Source organism: Typopeltis vanoorti, chromosome 12, assembly GCF_054136105.1.
Source record: "Typopeltis vanoorti isolate ZY-2024b chromosome 12, IOZ_Tvanoo_1.0, whole genome shotgun sequence".
NCBI classification, from domain to species: Eukaryota; Metazoa; Arthropoda; class Arachnida; order Uropygi; family Thelyphonidae; genus Typopeltis; species Typopeltis vanoorti.
The window spans coordinates 23,922,595-23,944,401 of NC_143560.1; the positions used below are offsets into that span (position 1 = coordinate 23,922,595).

Here is a 21,807-nt window from a genome sequence, read left to right on the forward strand (position 1 = left end):
ATATGAATTCCATTATCATCAGTTATGACTTGCAAAATATTTGACAGTAGTTGAGCATCAGAATGTCATTATCTTCAGAAGAAGTGGCTTGTAACAACAACCAACTGTTGTGTCAAGAAAATGTGATGAGTCATCTCTTTTTCTGACCCAACATAGGGTTACCTCAGAAGGAGTGGATAAGGACATACTTATGCCTCCAAACAGAAAAACTTTAACAGAAGCAATGTTAAAGTATCCCATAAACTAAATAGAGAAGGTTTGTTAAATTTATTAAGGCAGATAATCATGTATAAATTCTAAAAAGATGTGTACAAGCTAATAATAGTTTTAGGCCATGTCAAAAATTTCGTGTCAACGGTATCCAATCGGCAGCCGCCGTACGTATGGCGACACAACCGAGTGAGGGCACTGTTTTGGAGTATACAGGTGTCGGCGGGGATTTGAATCGTCCTATTTTCTTCTCGTTTCATCGGTACCTGGTTTCCTGTGTGGAAGGCTGTATAGTTGTGAAGAGCTTGCCACCATGCATAGCGAGAGTCTTCCCTTGCTATGTGTGCTACGTGGATCAAAGCTGCAGCTATAATGCGTCCAGATTCCTAAGAAGAAAGGGCCACTGATGAGTTAACGTCAGTGTATGAATCAGTGTAGAAGTGTTTCGTTTCGTGTGGAACAAAGGAATAGTGAAGCCACCATTAAAGAAAGTACAGTAAGGAGATCCGAATATCCAAATAAAGCAAGAACGGTAAGCAGAAATCTTTTCATATTAATATCAGAGTAACCGTGCAGTAAGGAGAACTGATCTTTAAGAACACAGCCCATTTCCGTGAAGTGTTACAAGAACTGTCTGCATTTTGGACACTTTGTCTATATCTAAGAAGAAGGCATCTTAGGCTTGAGCCAAGTAGGAGACCAAGGCTACGAACTGTTTGTATCTAAAGGATAATAATGTTATACTGTTAAAACCTAATTGAATGCTAACTAAAATTTTGGGGGAGGATTAAGTCTAAAATATAAGAAAGAGCATTGCCTCAAGAAATCTATGTCAGAGTTACAGAACTGACTTGTATATATATGTAATTAGCATGTGTGATAGTAGATTGGTTATTTAGTATATGCTGTCAGAGTCTGAGGATAGTTATATATATATAAGTGAAGGAATTTGTGTCAGTATACAGGATTACAGTGTAGAAATTTTGGATGTGTTAAATTAAGAAAGGGGAGGGAACCCAGACTCTTTTAATTTAAGGATTAACTAACTTGTATCATTATGTTTTGTGCTAAAATAAACGTATTTCTTTATGTGTAATCAAATGAGTTTGTCATGCTTTCTGTGGATTGAATTACCGCTTGGAAAATTATGAACCGTGTATAAAAGGGGAATCCATTAGTAACATAAGAAACGGGACCACGACTGCATACTTCATGATCCCTGTAATTTCTTTATAAGTAATCTTGGATAGCATATCAGAATTCAGTTGCCGGCTGGCGCAGTCATTAAATAATACAAATTTGTCGGCAAAAGAATTAACTGATAATAAGTAAAAATACAAAATTAATAATAGAAGATAAAGTTTAAGATAAGATAAAAGAATAAGAGATAAGACGCCAGACCACTAAGACAAAAGACGAAGATATAACACAACTAAATGTCAACCTTCACCTCACACCTTACTGGCCCAAATTACTATTTTTACTATTGTGCAGACATAATTTCTGTTGTTATCCTCTCCCTTCTTGTCCTCATGATATATCCCACTCTATTTAACTTTTCATTAGAATATAACTTCATTCAACAATGCTTTCACTTATGTCACCAATGTCTGGATGAATAAACTCAATCAGCAATACTGTTTTGTCTCTCTTATTTCGAATGATCATGGCATTCATAAATAAACACAATTCATTTTTATGTTTATAAGAAGATATCTTATTGAATGTTATTACATTACTGATATTAATATGTTTGATTATGATAATGATATCTTATTATATCACAAGATATCTTGTTCTCATAACACTGATAACAATGATTCCAATCTGAATTACTGTAGAATTAGTGCCTGCTATTTGTACAGTATAAAGATTTATTGCTTGAATGGCATCTATAGAGCCTCCTAACTAGAAGGGTTAACATGGTACAGAATATAGGTTGGTTAGGACATATAATTCATAGTAGAAATACACAGAAGATATTATTCATAGAGTGGAAGGAAAGCATAAGATGCCATCTCTGAAAGTTGTATAATGACAGTGTGAGAGAGAAAGAGTGACTAGCATGTTAAAACACATGCTTGAAGAATGGTTAAATATATGGAAAGTGTTACCAGAAAGCATGCCATGTGTAAAAGCAACAACAAATAAGTCTATGATTAATGCTGTGATAACAAATGATGGGTCTTGAAACTCAGTGAAGATATGATGATAATAGTGTTTATACCATAGAGAACATGATATGCCTTACATTATAACAGATTAGTATCTTAAATTTTAGGACAACTTATAGTGAAATTAAGTGCTCTTATTACACAAAAAAGACAAGTTGAAAATTTGCTTCATATAAGGTATTACAGCATGTCCATGTTCAAGTAAAATATGGAGGAGAAATAAGGTTACAATTTAAATAAATAGCTACACCATGATACTGCTGGACTTTACAAAGGCATTTAATAGAATACTGCATGGAAAACTATTACATAAGTTGGAGCCAATGGGAATGGATATGAGGCTGATGAAATGGATAAGGATGGCTGATAGATATACATCAGCAGGTGGCATATGATGGAGTGGATCAAGGCGAATGAGGGTGACGAGTGGAATGCTCCAGGGCTCTGTACTAGGACCAGTACTCTTTAATTTGTACAATAATACTATATGTGCACTATGTATACTAATAATGTGATATAGCAGAAGATTTGAAGGGAGATATTCAGTTTTGCCAATGTTGCAAAACTAGTGACGGCAATAGTTGATAAAAAGTAATGCAGATCTCTTACAGGATAATTTAAATAAATTGGAAGTGTGAGCAAAAGACAATAGCTATCAATTCAATGTTGTAAAATATAAGGAAATGCACTTCAGAATGAAAAGATTACACACTTTGTATCATATTGATGGTACTAGTTTACAGGAAATTGATGAGGCTAGGAATCTCGGATAATGGTGGATATAGATTTGAAATTCAGAGGATATATTGCAAGAGTTATCAAAATAGCTCAGAGGATTACTTGGATGCAAAAAAACACATTGACAAGTAAAGACAGGGACGTTATTTCTCTTTAAAATGCTATCATTTAGCTTTTTGTTGACAACTGTACACAGATTTGGTCACATGCATTTCCACGGAATCAAGAAGTGGTGGAGAGGATTCAGAGATCAGCGATGATCAAGCTGGTGACAGGTCGGTGGAATGTTTCCAATGAGGATAGACTGATGGTGTGGATTGCAGAGTTTAGCTAACAGGGGATATGATAGAAACTTATAAGTTACTAAAGAGATTCTATAATTATTATTATTATTATTCAGGCCTCCATAGAGTCAAAAGACTCATCGTGGGAGGTCCTTCCTAAGAAACACAAATTTCAACGAAAACCAAATGAAAACCTGGCAATCAAATCTGTGTACAATAATCCATATAAGGCCTGATCAAGGCCTTATAAAAGGCATCATAATCTCTCTATTTATGCATGTCAGGGTCCTCCACATCATTGTCATTATCTGATGTTAAGTCGTCACAACTTTTTTTCACAACTTCACAACTAAATTTCAGGTTTCTATCAATCATCAACCCCAGATTTCTTGTCTCCCCTACTCCCTCCAGTATAACTCCTCCCATCAAGTATGCAGTGCCCTATCGATGTTTCCCAAACCTCAAGACCTTACATTTTGCTGCATTAAACCAACCCCTCCCCCCATTCATTTGCCCATCTATCTAGCTTATTCAAATCCTCTTGCAGGGCTGCCGCATCTGCACTATTACTAATAATCCTTCCCAGCTTTGCATCATCTGCAAACAACTGAATATCCCCTTGTAATCCACTGACAATGTCATTGATATAAAGGTTAAACAATATAGGTCCCAGTACTGTGCCCTGTGGGACCCCACTTGTAACCCTCTGCTTCCTTGAAACTGCCCCACCATACACAACTCTCTGATACCTATCGGACAGCCAATCCTGAATCCAGTTGACCAATCTGACATCCAGACCCATGTGCTGCAACTTAAATATCAGCTTATCATGTGGCACCCTGTCAAATGCCTTTGCTAAGTCTAAGAAAATGGCAGTATATGCCTTTCCCTCATCTAATGCTCTTGTAACTTTATCATAAAAGACTAGCATATTGCTAAAACAAGAGCATCCCCTTCACAAATCCATGTTGACTCTCACAGATAACATTACCCATACCCTCATCTGCCCAATGTTGTATATGGTCCTTCACTGCTTTCTACTGACAACACACAAACTGGCCTCTAATTAGACACTTCCAGTCTGCTACCACCCTTATGCAATGGCACTATCTTACCTTCCTTCCATTCCATGGGCACCTTTCCTGCAGCCAGACTTTCATTGAAAAGCCAGGTCAAAGGCACTGTCAGTTCCCTAGCACATTCTCTCAAAACTCATGGTGAAATACCATCCAGTCCCACAGCTTTACTGACATCCAGAATACTTAGTATTTGAAACACACACTTATTTCCTGTACCTCTAAACCTTGAACCTGCCCTATCCCACTAGCATTAAAACTGACTCCTCCAGGATGAAATACTCCAATAAAGTGTTCATTGAACAATTCCACTATGTCCTCTGCATCAGTCACTCTATTCCCATTTTTATCCCACAATATCATTCTTCCACAGTCATTTCTGTTCCTACCGGCCACATATCTAAAAAAATTCCCTAGGATTTTCTTTGGATCTTAGGGCCAATCTCCTCTCATATTCCAGTTTCATCTTCCTTACCATACTAGTCACTCTTCTGGCTTGTGTCTTATACTCTTCATGTATCTTCTCTTCATTTGTCTCCTTATATCTCTTCCATGGCCTCATTTTCGCATGCAATTCCTGTTTAATATTGTTTGTCATCCACTTTATTCCAAATTGTGTCCTCTTGTTCACTCGTGGTATACGATTTACCATTGCTGCTAACAAATATTCTTTCATAATTTCCCATGCACTAATGATATCCCGGCCTTCCAATTCCTCCCTCCATGAAACTTCCCAAAGTTGGCGTCTTAGACTGTTATAATCACCTGTCTTATAATTCCACATACGTTCCCGTCTCTTTGATACTCCTGCATGTCTATTCATTTTCCAATTCAAAACCATATGGTTACTCTCTCCAACTGGTGGGAGAGATGTTATCTCAGTTATTATCAACTCTTCTGATGCTATAACCAAATCCAAAACTCTTGAACCTCTTGTTCCCTATATTACAAGAGTGACACAGAAAAACTCTTGGAAGTTCTCTAAGAGTGTTGTTAGTTAGGGTATTCAGGCTGGGTTCTTTACTTGGAGAGTGGTAAATGAGTGGAATGAATTGCCAAAGGTGGTTGTGAGTGCTTTCACGGTGAATAGGCTTAAGGAGATGTATGCTAGGTATTGTGTTAATAGAGTGGGTTTCCCACAATGAATCTTTTGACTCTATAGAGTACCCATATAAATATTGACAATAATGATAAAATGGCATCAAGAAATATAACTCTGCTTTTGGATCAGAAAATAGACGGTGAAAATGTTTAAGGCCATCTGTAGCATCAGTAGTTCAATATAAATAATAAATTAATTTCTGAAACAGTGCAAGTGCATTTTGACTTAAAGAAGATCAAAGCAGTATGCAGGTCACCTGTATGCAGTGCCCATTAGGATACTACCAACATATTCAGGGAAGAGTGGTGGAGTTAACCTTAAATTACCCAAAGTTAGTTATATTAAGAATACACGTTTGTAAGATAAACACATATTATTTTATTTAGCTTTTTTTTGAGAGAGATCATTTTTTTCCTATCAGCATCTAAGTTTCTATCATTATTATTATTATTATTATTATTATTATTATATCATCTGACCTCCATGGACTCAGAGACTCATCATGGGAGGTACACACCATTGCTCACAGTGCTCATTCAACCATGCCTTAAACTGATTCAATGTGTCTACATTCAGAACACACTCAGGCAATGCATTCCACTCACCAACCACTCTCCATGCAAAGAACCTGGAATCTGCTTCTCACTCCTCTGCTCATACACTCCTTATACAGTTTCCATTGAAGGCCTCTTGTTCTTCTTCCCCTCTCTCATTCTATGAGAAATCTCTTCCATGTCAACCTGATAACAACCTCTGACTAGCTTATATGCCTCAATCATATAAGATTAAGACCTTCCTCCCCCGTTCCTCCTATTCATGAGACTTTGCAACTTACATTCTCTCAATCTGTGCTCGTACTCCACATTCCAAAGAGCACTGACCACCTTTGTGAATCTTATCTGGACCCTTTCCAACATATCCTAGTCGCAATGAAACCCGGCAACAAAATCTGTGCACAATAATCTATATGTGACCTGATCAAGGCCTTATAAAAGGCATCATAATCTCTCTATTTATGCATGTCAGGGTCCTCCACATCATTGTCATTATCTGATGTTACGTCTTCACAACTTGTGCAATGTGACATCTGAATTTCAAGTCCTTGTCCACCATCACGCCTAGATCTCTCATCTCCTCTACTTCCTTTAAAGTTTTCCAATCAAGTGTATACTTTGCATCCCATCATTGCTTATCAAATCTCAAAACCTTGCACTTTGCAACATTGAACTGACAGTTCTTACCTGCCTATTCGTGCAATCTATTAAAGTCCTCCTGGAAGGCTATATCATGTCAAATTCATTTATGATTTATGGTTATTAGAGAAAAGGCTGATGGGCACTCACTGGATTAGGCTGTTTTTGGAATTATGGCCAAAGCAACAAAGACTATAACATTAAGACATTCCATCTCTCTTCAATTATATATATATATATATATATATATATATATATATACGGTTATCCCCATGAAAGGTTATTAGTAAACAACCTACAGTGCATTTCTACCATGCGTGAACTTAAGGATTTTTTTTTTTTTTACATAGTTGACGAGAAACTCTGCTCAGGAAGTTTGTAACACCCATAAAAAATGCTGCTTAAGCAATATGAAAGAAAGCAGTTATGCTGAAGAAGAAGAAGAAAGAGGAGGACGAGGAGAAGAAGAGGTATGAGAAGTCTGAGATTTTTAAGGATGTTCATATTTGCTATTTTTATTCTTTGGAACAATCTTCTTCATCAAGCGAGAAAGAAATTTACAACCTAAAAATCTTCAAGTCCGATGTGAATAAATTTTTTGTCTCTTTCAATTTTTAACTTACTTTTGGTATAAGATTACCATAGGTTTGAAGTTTTTAATGGTTGTGATTGCTATAATAAACAAATAATAAATAAAAATTCTTTCTTTTTAACAACACATTTGATGCACTGACCTGTAAGGAAACCAAGTTCACCTCTGGCTCGGCCATCATATGAATGTCCAGGTCCCTTCACACATAACTCAGTATATGCATCTGAAATGTAAAATATTCTATATATACCAAATGATTAGTGAAAAGAAGACACCAATCCTTTTTATGCATGTATTGTTATTATTATTAATATCAATAGTCTGCTCATTAGTGCACAACAACTTTGTTTTCCAGACCATTAATGTCATCTCAAACACAGATAGGTCAATTTTCAATGGTTATTTCTCAAGTATTAAATAATAAAAAAAGTAATTGAAAATTTCAGTGCATAGAATGTCCCAGAAGTCTGCACATTTTGGTAAAATAAGATAAATTTCAAATGAATGTCTACTCTCAATGATATGATTATATATATATATATATATATACTTTTATGTAAAATAAACAACAAATTACATGATAAAATTTTATGTAAAATACAATATTTAAATTGTGTTACTACTGTTATTATAATGTTTATTTTGAAAGAACTGGATCTTTACATGATGAAGAGAGATGTGGGTACTCAACAACATGAAAAAAGCATTCAATCTATTTGTAAAGTCTTTGAAGAGGATCAGATTTATCAGTTAGGAATGCAGTTAAACATATCCAAACACAATTCACAGATATTCATAAATAAATTTCTTCATCTAAGTAGTGGAGCATTTGAATGTGCTTGACTCTGAATAGAAAGCCTTACCACATTCAAATACTCCACAACTTGCATGAAGAAATTTATCCAAGATGAGCAACAGTGCATGCAGAACTGGTTGATCAAACCTAAAATGGCAATTTTATTATTATTATTATTAACATCAGACCTATATGGACTTCAGAGACTCATCATGGGAGGTCCATACTATCATACACAAAGCTCAGCGAATTGTGCCTTAAATTCATTCAGTGTGTCTCAATGCACTCGGGCAATGCTTTCAACTCACCAACCACTCACCATGAAAAGAACATATTCCTCACTCCTTTGTTCACAATCTCCTTATACAGTTTCCAGATAAGGCCTCTTGTTCTAACCCCCTCTCCCATTCTATGAAAATATTCTTCCATGTTAACCTGACAACAACCCTGACCAATTTGTGTCTCAATCATATCACCTTCTCCTCCTATTCATGAGTCTTTGCAAATTATATTCCCCCAATCTGTCTTTACACTTCACATTACAAAGACCATTTACCATCTATGTGAATCTTCACTGGGCCTTTTTTAACATATTCTCATCCACGTGAAAACCAGGTGACAAAATTTGTGCACAATAATCCATACAAGGCCTGATCAGACCTTATACAATGGAACCATAGCCTCTTTATTTCTGCATGCCCAAGTCCTCTGCATCATGGCCATTATCCAATGTGACGACTTCACAACTTAGACAATGTGGCTGTTCTTTATTTCCTTCAAAGTTTCCCTCCCAAATATATACTCTTCATCCCATTGTTGCTTACCTTACACTTTACAACACTGAACTCATACTTGAATTTACTGGCAAATTCATTGCAATCATTGTAATTCACTGCAATCTATTCAAATCCTCCTGTAAGGCTATAACATCTGTTTGTCTCTGCATTGCTCTCCCCAATTTTGCATCATCTGCAAACAGCAGGATATCTCCAGTTAAACCCATCCAAATATCCTTAATACACAAGTTGAATCTCAATGACCAGGGGCAATGAAATGACTTTTCACATCTGTGGCAAACTCAATCAAAATAACTGTTGCATCTGGGTTGATGAAAAACTAAAACCAACTGTTTACTGAATGGGAGAGTCTCACCTAAAATAAATGAGTGAGTAGCTTGGAATGGTGAAATCAGAACTTCATGAGTCTTATTTTTTTTTCAGAGGTAGGCTACAGTGACAGTATCATTTATTATTATTATTAACACCAGACCTTCAGGGAGTAAAAAAACTCATCATTGGAGGCACATACGGTCATAAACAAAGCTCATCAAACGATGCTTTAAATTCATTCAATGCATCTGCATCCACCACAATGTTAGGCAGTGCATTCCACTCACCAAACACTCTCTTCATACAAAGAATTCCCACCTTATTTCCTTGCTCACAACTTATTTATACAATTCGTAGGGCTGTCCCCTTGTTCTACCACTTATCCCATTTCATGTAAAATTTCTTCCACATTAACCAGGTAACAACTCTTTACCAACTTAAATGTCTCAATCATATCCCCTCTCTTTCTCCTATTCGCAAGGCTTTGCAAATTGCATTTCCTCAATCTGTCTTCATATCCTCATCATAATGAAAACTAGGAGACCCGATCTGTGTAGAGTAATCCATATGGGACGTTATTAAGGCCTTATACAATGAAAATATAACATCTTTATTTCTGCATGTTAAGGTTTATTTTGATATGCTTCAAATTTTCTTGAACCCGAATAACTTATTCAATATGGTATTCTTAACACAATGTCTTTCAGAAAGATGTGGTACCATGCTATTATTCCAGAAATGTTCAGGTTATTTTCCCAAATCACTAAATTGGCATGGAGATCCTAGATGGGGATCATGATTTCCAGATTTAATCACATTAAATTTCTTTGCCTGGAATTTCATGAAACCAAAGTTGTATCACAGAAGAATTCAAGATCTGCCAGATATTCGAGATTACATTAAGGAGGCAATTTCAGAAAATACAACAAAAATGCTTGTAAATGTGTTCTGCAATGCAGCTGACATGGCATAGAGAGAGTGAATGTTGAAAGTGGCAGTGAATGTGTGTATGAAGATGGAGTATATTGCAATGTGGGTGGAGAAGTGCAGACTGAGCAGGTATGTGTGGTAAGTGGTGATAAAAGTGATTTAGCAGGTGTAGTGGAGAAATCACAACCAACATATGGCTTGGATAGGACTGGCAATAGACCTAAAAATGAATTATTGTGTTTGTTTGCAAATGCCAGAAGTATCAGAAACAAAGGGGATGAAATGGTTTCAGTGACTGAGTTTAGTCACCCCCAAATCATTGGAATAAGTGAAACATGGTTGAATGAAGATGATATCGTAATGGGAATAGAAATGGAAGGATACAACATTTTTTGTGATGATAGAAAGGACAGGAAGGGAGGGGGAGTGCTGCTAATAATAGCAGGGGAATTAAGTCCACATAAGGTAGACATGAAAGGTGGAAATAGTGGCAATGGTTATGAGGCAGTGTGGTGTAATGTGGAGATTGAGAGGAAGACATATTTAGTTGGATGTTGCTATAAGCCTGGGAATGTGGAAGGTGTTGATGAAGAAATGTATAAACAACTTGGATTAGTGAACAAAGGAAGAGTAATTATTATGGGTGATTTTAATTATGGTGGTATAGATTGGAATGAAGAGATAACATTTGGGAATAAGGAAAGTTAATTTCTCGACTTCTTGAGAGATATCTATCTCAGGCAGCACATAAAGGAAGGCACGCGAGGATCAAGAATACTAGATCTGATCATTTCATAAGAGGATGTAATTGTTACAGGGGTTTCACATTTTCCCCCAGTTGGTGAAAGTGATCATGAAGTAATCGCCTGTGTTGTGGCTAGTCATATGCAGGCTTTTGCGAGGAAAGGATATATGTAGAATTATAAGGCTGTTGAATATGACAAGCTCAGGAGACAACTTCGAGCTATAACATGGAACGAGGAATTGAGCGGTAAGGAAATAAATGCTGCATGGGAACTTACAAAGAAATACATAACAGTATCAATGTATGAATGTATCCCAAAGGCCAAAATGCTGAATAAGGTAGGTGTAAAATGGATGAATGTGGAGCTGAAGCATGAAATCTGGAAAAAGAAAGTACTTCGGAGGAAGTACAAGATGAATAATGGTAATCAGTCACATGAAGAACATAAAGAACAAGCCAGGAGAGTGACTCAGTTAGTAAAGAAAACAAAAGCAGAGTATGAGCAGAAATTGGCAAATCAGGCTAAAAAAAACCTAGAGAGTTTTTTAGATATGTGGCAAGTAGAAGGAAGAATGATCATGGAAAGATGAAGTTAAGGGATGAAAGTAGTAGAATTGTAACTGCTGCAGAAGACATTGTTTAGGTATTCAGTGATCAATTTATAAGTGTGTTTCATCCTGATCAGGGTGGAATCATGAGAAACTTAAGTGTAGAGGACATAGGATAGGATAGCTTAATTGTGAGTGAGCATGAGGTATTTGAGGAAATAAATAACCTTGATGTCAATAAGGCAATAGGATTTGATGACATATCACCACTCATCTTAAGGGAACTGGCAGTAGCATTGGCATGCCTGTTTAATAAGTTTTGCAACAGCACAGGTTCCAGGGGAGAGGAAGGAAGATAAAATTGTTCCACTACATAAAGGCGATGATAAGGCTGTACCTTCAAATTACAGGCTGTCTGTACATCTGGAGTTGTGTTGAAGGTCCTAGAAAGATTGGTGAGAAGTAGGATACAGAAATGGGTTGATAACAGCAGTATTCTCTGTGGTTATCAGCATGGGTTTGTTAAGGAGAGAATCATGTTTCACTAACTTACTAATGTACTATAACAAGGCGACAATTACCTTGGACAGAGGACCTGCATATACAGTGGTGTAATTGGATTTTGCAAAGGATTTTGATAGACTGGCACATGACAAGCTCTTAAATATATTGAAACAGATTGGATTGGATAACAGATTTCTGTGTTGGATCAGTGACCGGCTGTCAGATAAATATCATAAAGTTGTATATGGGGGTGCAGTATCTCGAAAGAGAAAGGTCACCAGTGGTGTGTCGCAGGGGGCAGTTTTGGGGCCATTATTGTTCAATTTGTATGTTAATGATATTGGGTCGGTTTTAACTAGTGATATCCAGCTGTTTGCGGATGATGCAAAACTAGGGAGAGCAATACACAGTCAGGCTGATGTTAATGCCTTACAAGAGGACTTGAATAGACATGAATGGGCAGGTAAGTGGAACTTTCAGTTCAATGTTGCCAAGTGTAAGGTTTTGCGATTTGGTAAGCAACGATGGGATGCAAAGTATGCACTTGGTGGGGAAATTTTAACAGCAGTATAGGAGATAAGAGATCTAGGAGTGATGGTGGACAAGAACTTGAAATTCAGTGGCCACATTGCACAAGTTGTGAAGACATCACATCGAATAATGGCAATGATGCCAAGAACCCTGACATGCAGAAAAAGAGAGGTTATGATTCCACTGCATAAGGCCTTGATCAGGCCTCATATGGATTATTGTGCACAGATTTGGTCACCAGGTTTTCATGGTGATGAGGATATGTTAAAGAGGGCACAGAGAAGATTCACATAGGTAGTTAGTGGTCCTTGCAATGTGGAGTACGAGGAAAGATTTAGAGAATGTAAGTTGCAGAGCTTTGTGAATAGGAGGATGGGGGGGGGGAATGATTGAGACATATAAACTGGTCAGTAGTTGTTATCAGGTAGACATGGAAGAGATTTTTCATAGAATGGGAGAGGGGAGTAGAACAAGAGGCCATTGCTGGAAACTGTATAAGGAGAGTGTGAGTAAAGGAGTGAGAAGCACTTTCTTTGCATGGAGGGTGGTTGGTGAGTGAAATGCATTGCCTGAGTGTGTTGTGGATGTGGACACATTGAATCAGTTTAAGACGAGGTTGGATGAGCATTGTATGCAATAGTGAGTACCTCCCCGATGAGTCTCTGACTCCATGGAGTCAAATGTTGATAATAATAATAATAATGATAATAATAATTATTATCCTGAGATAATAAATATCAGTAATATTTATTATTCACTAGACTTATGACAATTATTTCCAAATTGTTCAGTGCACATGCACGTAATATAAATTTATTTATTTTATATTTTGTTTTGTTTTCATTCCTTTAGAGCACAAGATTTATTTAAGCTCTATGTACACTATATTGAAATAAGTTGGTTGGTTGATTGATTGATTTGGATTTACAGTTGAAGCAGTAAGGCTATGAGGGCAGTGTATTATGTAGCCAATTTTGCATGTTTGTATACTATTTACATAAATACAGAATTATCTCACAAAATCAATATGGCTTTCAGAAAACAAAAAATACCACGACATTATATCATTGACATCAGAAACGAAGCTCTTGATAAATAAATTTGCTACACCGATACATCCAATTAACCAAAGCTTTTGACACACGTGAACACAGCGTACTGACCAAATTATATTTAATAAGAATAAGGGAAACACTACATACTTGTTTTAGGAACTGTCTCAAAAAGAACACAAGTAACAAAAACAGGAACATATCATAACCAGAATATACAGATAAAGCATAAAGTTCCTCAAGGCATTATATTATCACCTACTCTATTCAGCATATATATTAATAACATTCACAACTCTGCTAACAAAGTCAAATATACCAATACACAGAAAACACCATACTATTGACAATCCACACAAATGTCGCATTGCTTTCTCCAAAGCACAAGAATAAATGAAATAACACCCTGCTTTCTACCACAATCCAATTATAAGAAACAACACCAAAATGCAGATGCCAATTATAAGAACCCCAGAATCAAGCACTCTGCACTACTAATGGTACACTGTCACACATACCATGGAATTAACAACAGCAACAATAGCTGCTACTGTCAAAGACCTAAAATCACACCTTAACACATGCTCAATACCTTAGCTTTCACATAGTCTGCCGCCTTAAATGGACAAAATATATGGAATACCTGATTACCAAACTCAGAAGAGTTTTGCTGCATCATTGCAGAAAAACTTTTCTAGTCGTGTATGTAAAACTAAGAATGATCGCCAGAAGAGTTAGCATGAGGATATGAGAGTAGAGAACATGATTGTGCATACAGAAATGTTTAAAAAATAAGAAAAAGAAAACTGAGTGTAACTGTGGAAGTGTGCCTGATTGATGAAGCAAGAGCTGGTGTGATAGCAGGAATAAAAGAAAGTCTGACTGATGGAAAAATAACAGGAATGATTAATGGAATACAAGAATGGAAGAATGAAATAATTATGATGAGGAATGAGATGAGGCACGAACAGAAAAAAATTAGATGTGTAGTGGATATGAAGGGAAGAGTGCAAAAGAAGGAAAGGAAAAACAGTAGAGAAAAAAGAGTAGCAAATGACTCCATATAGTTATATGGAGATGCTAACATGAAAGGTGTGGTGGATGAGAGGGTGCCAAAGGTCTGTTTTTCAGTCAAGAGAATGAACAGGACAATTGAGGCACTGGATATGAGAAGTAAGCATGCGAGGAAGTTAGTGATTGGGTTGGAGTGAATGATTTGTTGGACACTGGGAGAATGTGAGGATGGATATCAGGGGATTACTGAGAAGAGTGAAAGAAAACAGTGTCCCCAGAAGAGTAATTTGTATGGTAAACCATAGATTACACAAGGTGTTGAATTGCATCTGTCTCTATCATGGCAGGCATTCACCAGGCAGTTCTTTAACGGGTTTAGATTTGATCAAAGAGGACTTTGCTCCTAGATCTGTTTTTTTCTAACATGTCACATCCATCCTCAATGAGTTTAGATCCAGGCTTTGGGGTGGTCAGGGAAGATGGTGGAAGTTGATGTAATGCTCTTCAATTCCCTATGCATAGTTTGGTGAGATATGGTTTGGGAACAGCCTTCATTAAATGCTTCAGTCAATTGCTGCACAGAGGACACACAGACAACTATTTGTCTACAAGCCTTCTCATCAGACAACAGGGATCTCATTCTTGAGAAAATGTCTAAGGATCACAGTTGCCTCTTAGATAAGCAATGTAGGTTACATTTTCCACTGATTAAACATCCAGAATATCTCACCTATTGAGAAGTCAGTCAGCTCTGCTGTTTTCAAAATTATAGCTACAGCCAGATGGCCACCCACAAAAAGCCCTTTATTGAACCCCAAAAGATCCTATGTTTTTCCCATGCTTTAAATCACATGATGTAGCTCCCTCAATGGGAGCTACAGCATGTGATCAACACTATTAATGATTACTGACAAGCAGCATTCTTAAACAATTGCCTAGAACACGTGGTGATGCACATGATCAAGTATTTTGTATATACATTGCCTAAAAAATGTTTATGTACATCTGCATAAAGGTTTTTAATTCAGTGGCTGGTATGTGTATAGCAATGGCGAGTTGCAGTGGAGAGTGAAGAACTTGAATGGAATGTTAGTGGATATGTGTAAAGAGTGCAGTATGATGAGTTTGAGGGATGGGTGGAACTATAGAAGAGCAATAGACTACATTTCAATGGTTTTGGAGTTAGAAAGGTTGCTACTGGAAGGGAGTGTAATGAGTGATGCTAACAAAATATCAGCCACTGAATTAAAAACCTTTATGCAGATGTTATGATATTATGTAAATGAGCAGGAGCCAGGTGAAACACTTGTAGTTGTGAATGGAGAGGATATGTGAGAACAGGAATACCAGGGAAATGGGGTGGGCCATGGAGGTCAGAGAGGCACTGTGTAAAGAGAGTAGATTATGAAAGCAGTAATGAATGCATTTGTGTGGATGGTCAGCACATTAATGGAATGGTTTGGAATACATGGTAAGTTGGGTTTGGGGGGGGGGGGATATGTGGGATAGAAGGTAAGCAAACTGGAGAAAGTCAGGAGAAGTCACAGACAAGGGAAAACATAAATAGGGCTTGTTATAGACCAAGAAATGAATTGCTATGATTATTTACAAATGCAAACATATCAGAAATAAGGAACATGAAAATGTTGCATTGATTGAATTTAGTTTATGTTTTAGTTTGGGAATAGAAATTGAGGAATATGATGCTTTTCATGGATACCTAAGGCAAGAAGGGGGGGGGGGGGGCAGCATTTGTCCTCCCTTCTTGCCTTAGGTATCTCTCATGTAAAGCATCATATTCCTCAGTTTCTATTGATGATAGCAAAGGAATTAAGTCCACATAAGGTTGAGATAGAAGGATAAAAAAAGTGGCAGTAGCTTCAAGTAGTAGGCGGGCGTGAAGTGGAAGTTGATAGAATGAGATACTTTGTGGGATGTCCCTACAGAACAGGGAATGTGGAGAATGGAAAGAAAGAAATGTATAGGCAACTTGGCCTAGTGAGAAAGCAAAGTGAAGGATGGATATTATCAGTGAATTCAATAACAAATATTCATTGGAATGAAGAGATAGCATTAGGGAATAAGGAGAATGAATTTCTTGAGTTCTTAATGGACATGTCTTAGGGAATGTGTATCAGAGGGCACAAAAGGGTTAAGAGTCTTAGATCTGGTTCTATCCTTAGAGGTTATGATTGCAAATGGTGCATTTAATCTTCTGGTTGATGAAGGCAAACATAGAGTAAACACCTCAGTTGTTGCCAGTCACATGACAACTTCTAAAAAGAAGAAATAAATAAATATATAAATAAAGAAACTACAAGGAGAGTGATTACGAAAAGCTTAGGAGACAAATGGGAGCTACAGCATGGAAAGATGAGTTCCGCAGAAAGGAGATAGATGCTTCTTGGTCAAGAGCTACTTAACAGCAGCAATGGCTCAGTGTAATTCCAAAGATAGGAGTACAATGGATGAATGAAGAGATTAAGCATGAAATATGAAAGATAAAATTGTGGAGGCAACATCTTTTGATATGTGGCAAGTAGAAAAAAAAAACGACTATGTGAGGATGATGCTGGCTGATGAAATTGGCAGGTTGGTAACCAAGGCAGTTGATGTATTCAAGGATCAGTTTAACAGTGTATTTCATCTTCCTGAAAGTGATATCACGAAAAACCAGAACATGGAGGACATGGTGGGAGAGGGACTGATGTTGAATGAGCAACAAGTATATGAGAAATTAAGTAAACTTCTGGGGCAAATATCACGAGGCTATTGATGATTGTCACAACAATCTATAAGAGCCTGCATAGCTTGGTCAGTATAGATGAAGCCTTTTGTTTGAAACAACTTGGGGTTTGATTTCCATCCATGACATGTGGAACCTTTATCTGGTCTCTTTCAATAAAGGTGAGTTAGCCAGTCTCATATGGAGATAGATGGTTTTGTCCCTCGGAACAGGCAAACCACCCTGTGAAAACACATGAATCTAGAGTCATAAAATACATACTTAATCCCTCATCAGGATGGCTCAACCAGCCCTAAGGGATGGTGGAGGAAAGGGGGAACCCCACACAATAAATAAACAACAATTTATAATAGTTATGAGCAGTTAACATATTATATTTCTCTGCAAGCTAATTTAATGAAACAAAAAACTGTAAAATATCGAAATCAGGAATAATAATATTTTATTTATTTTTAAAAGTGATGTATTATAATTATTATTGTTATTGTTATTATTAATGAATGAGTTAAAAAGTTGCATTATCTTGTTTTAGACAGTGCAGAACTAAACTCCTCAAAAATTACTCCTCAAAAAAAGAGAGCGCTAGTGAGCCAAGCGCTGTGGACGTATCTAAGAAGAGCTCCTGATTGAGATAAGTTATTCTAGGAATAATTAATTATATATGCATAATTGTTGGAGTAAGAGCGGTTGTAAACATTGTGCGCTACCGGTATTATTAGTGTTGGGAATTTTTCTTGCCTAAACTTAATTACGAAATCGTTATTATTAGACCTAGTAGCCTGCAGAGAAGAAAACAAAATGGTGGTGGCATTGTCATTCCATGATTTTAATTTAGATTTCAGTCGTTTCGTTAAGTGTGAGGTCTGTTGTTATATGTATTCCTTCAATCACATAAACGATTTGCGGATGTTTAGCACGGATGGAAGAAGGGTGTGTGTGCGAAGTGTGACCTGAACGAGGAACTAATGAATGCAAATATGAAATTGATGGTAAAAAGTGTTAGTAACGAGAATGTAGCGGGACACATGAGTGCACGTTTGAAAGAGAAGGACGGTGAGAAAGAGAGGCGAAAAAATGTTAACAAATCAGTAAAAAAGAAAAAGAGCGATTTGAAAACTGTAACGGATGTTAAAAGGGACGAAAGTGAGGCGAGAATGGTGGAAGGAAACGAAATTGAGAGAACAAATGAAACTAGAAATGGCGTGACACAGAAATCGAAAGTGAAAAAAATCGAAAGAATGAATGATAGCGAAAAAAGAATGAATGATGGCAAAAGTTGGAGGCATGTTAGACCGAAAGTACGGAAACAAAGAAGGATGAATGAGAGTGAAATTGAGAAGAGGGGTCGAGAGTTAGAAAGTTAGAAAGATTTAATGATAGAGAGAATGTGTCGCGAGATTCGGAAGTTGAATTCGATTGGATGAGGCAAGAAATGAAATGGATGCGCAATGAAATTAAGAAAATTCAGGTCAAAACTATTAAAATAAATCATGATGGCATGAAAGAGTTAGCGAAAGATGAGCGAGTGGCGTTGTATGGTGACTCCATTATTAAAGGTGTGCTAGAGGATAGAATGCACAAGGTATGTTTTCCAGGCAGTAAAATGAGTAGAGTGATTAAGACATTGGATATGAGGTGGGAGCGAGCAAAAGAGTTAATAGTATTAATTGGTACAAATGATTTGAGAGAGGACAAAGAGCGTATCAAAATGGATATCAGGAGGCTTCTTGGAAGGATAAAAGAGAACAGTGTGACAGGAAGGGTAGTCAGTGTGTTGCCTAGGTATGACTGGGGTGAAATGAGGTGGAGAGCAAGGATTATGAATGATATGCTGGCTGAAATGTGTGAGGAGATGGGAGTACACAGAGCCGGTGCTAGGGTCTTTGCCGCCAGCATGCAATGTCTATCTAAGCGTACCTGTAATGATCTGGGCTTGTGTGGTTCTTTTACACTAATAAAAATTTTAATCATTTGAAATTTCTCTACGAAGGGGGGGCACCCCCCCCCCCTTCGTAGCGGCGCCTGCATGCACTGCATGCCCGCTTCCGCAGGCACTGGGAGTACAGTTTGTTAATGTGTGGAATGAGTTTGTGGGATGAAGTGAGCTGTATGGGAGCGATGGACTGCATTTGAGTGGTTATGGTGTGAGTCGTTTGGAGAGACTGATGCTGGAAGGTAGAGAAATAAATAGAAAGAATGAATCAGATCGAGATGGGAGTGATGTGAAAGAGCAGGAGAGTAAGATAGGAGAGATTGAAGAAGTGGATATGAATGGGGAAGTGAGTGGTATGAGTATAGAAAATGAGAGATTGGGTGTGCAAGAGGAGCAGGGAAACAGGGGGGGGGCCTCAGGGTGGACAGGGGTACACAGCATGAGAAAGGTGGATGCTCCAAGAGGAGGTGAGAGCATGTGTAGGCAGGAAAAAAATGGGATGACCAGGGATCAAGAGGAAACAGATGGAGTTGAAAAGGGTTCTAAAATGAAGAAGCAGAAAGGGAAATGGCCCCAGTCTAGCATGGAGAGATCACATCGAGTGAGTGGTATCAGTGGAACTAGCTGTAGATCCAGAAATGAGCTGTTGTGTTTGTATACCAATGCTAGAAGTATAAGAAACAAGGTAGATGAAATGGTTGCATTAATTGCGTCTGTTCACCCGAAGAGCGTCAGAATAAGTGAGACATGGTTGGAACAGGATGACATCCTGACAGGAATAGAGATGGAAGGGTATGATGTGTTTCGTGAGGATAGAAGGGGTAAAAAGGGAGGGGGGAGTGTTATTGATGTTAGAGAAAGAGTTATGTCCATACAAAGCAGAGATGCAAGATGGAAATAGTGCCAGTGGATTTGAGACAGCTGTGTGAGATAGAGGTGAATGGAATCAAATACTTGGTGGGATGTTGTTATAGACCAGGTAATGTGGATGGTGGCGATAGTGAAATGTATAGTCAAATTAGACAAGCAAATAAGAAAAGGGTGATCATTATGGGTGATTTTAATTATGGCAATATAGAGTGGAATGATGAGATAGCAACTGGAAGTAAAGAAAATGAGTTTCTTCAGTTTTTGATGGATAACTACCTCAGACAGTATGTAATAGAGGGCACACGAGGATTGAGGGTCTTGGATTTGGTCATCTCATCAGAGGATGTAATTATAAATGGGGTGTCAAATCATCCACCAATTGGTGAGAATGACCATGAGGTGATTACCTGGGTGGTTGCCAGCAGTGAGAGGAACTCTGTGAGAAAAGGGTATATGTGGAACTACCAGGGGAGTGATTATGAAGAGCGCAGGAGACAGCTTGTGAGTGTAGCATGGAACGAGGAGTTAGCTGGAAAAGAGATCAATGCAGCTTGGGAAATTTTCAAAAAATATCTAGCAGATGCAATGTCTGAATGTATTCAAAGGGTGAGAAGGTTAAATTAGGTAGGTGTGAGATGGATGAATAAAGAGATTAAGTGCGATACAGAGAAAAAGGGCATTGTGGAGACAGCATAAGAGAAGTGGAAATTCCCAATTTCATGAGGTCTACAAAGACCAGGCAAGGAGGGTGACTTGGTTGGTGAGAGTAGCTAAAGAGAGGTATGAACAGCAGTTAGCTAATGAAGCCAAAAAGAATCCTAGGAGTTCTTTCGATATGTAGCCAGCAAAAGAAAGAATGATTTTGGAAGGATGACATTCATTGGAGAAAATAGTATAAAGACAGCTGTTACAGAATGTGTGGTGGAGATACTTAATGAGCAGTTCATAAAGATCTTTCAATCTTGTGAATGTGACTTCATGGAGAGATTGAGAGCAGTTAACGATGGGGAGAAGAGACTTACTGTAAGTGAGCAAGAAATGTTTGGGGAGTTGAGTAAACTAGATGTAAATAAGGCTGTGGGACTTGATAATATATCACTGCATATTCTGAAGGAATGTGTCAGGGAGTTGACACCTGCCTTGACATATTTTTTTAATACGAGTCTTGCACTTGGTCATGTTCCTAAGGAGTGGAAGGAGGGCAAGATTGTTCCACTACATAAAGGAGGTGATCGAACTCAGGCATCAAACTATAGGCCTATTTGTGTGTCAGGTGTTGTGGTTAAGTTGTTGGAAAAGCTTGTGAGAACTAGGATCCAGAAGTGGGTTGACAATAATGGTATTATTTTTGATGGACAGCATGGATTTGCTGAAGGGAGGACATGTTTTAGTAATCTACTTATTACAATAGGCTGATGGCTTCCTTGGACAGAGGAGAGGGATACACAGTAGTATACTTAGATTTTGCAAATGCTTTTGATACATTACCACATGATAAGTTGATAATCAAACTAGAGCAGATGGGGGTGGATATTAGATTAGTGCATTGGATTGGAGACTGGCTATCTGATAGGTATCAACAAGTTGTGTATAGGGGTGCGATATCCAAGAAAAGGAAAGTCACTAGTGGAGTGCCTCAGGGGGTCTGTTTTAGGGCCAT

At 37.6% G+C, this 21,807-nt stretch overlaps 1 protein-coding gene across 1 annotated transcript in view; it reads right to left on the reverse strand.

Annotated features, from left to right (window-relative positions):
* LOC150100631 (fibrillin-1-like) overlaps positions 1–21,807 on the reverse strand; it is a 1,594,375-nt gene that overhangs the window by 1,013,359 nt on the left and 559,209 nt on the right. The window contains exon 23 of the mRNA XM_090401848.1: positions 7,512–7,592. Coding sequence (XP_090257974.1) covers positions 7,512–7,592 — 81 coding nt within the window. The remainder of the gene's footprint in view (positions 1–7,511; positions 7,593–21,807) is intronic.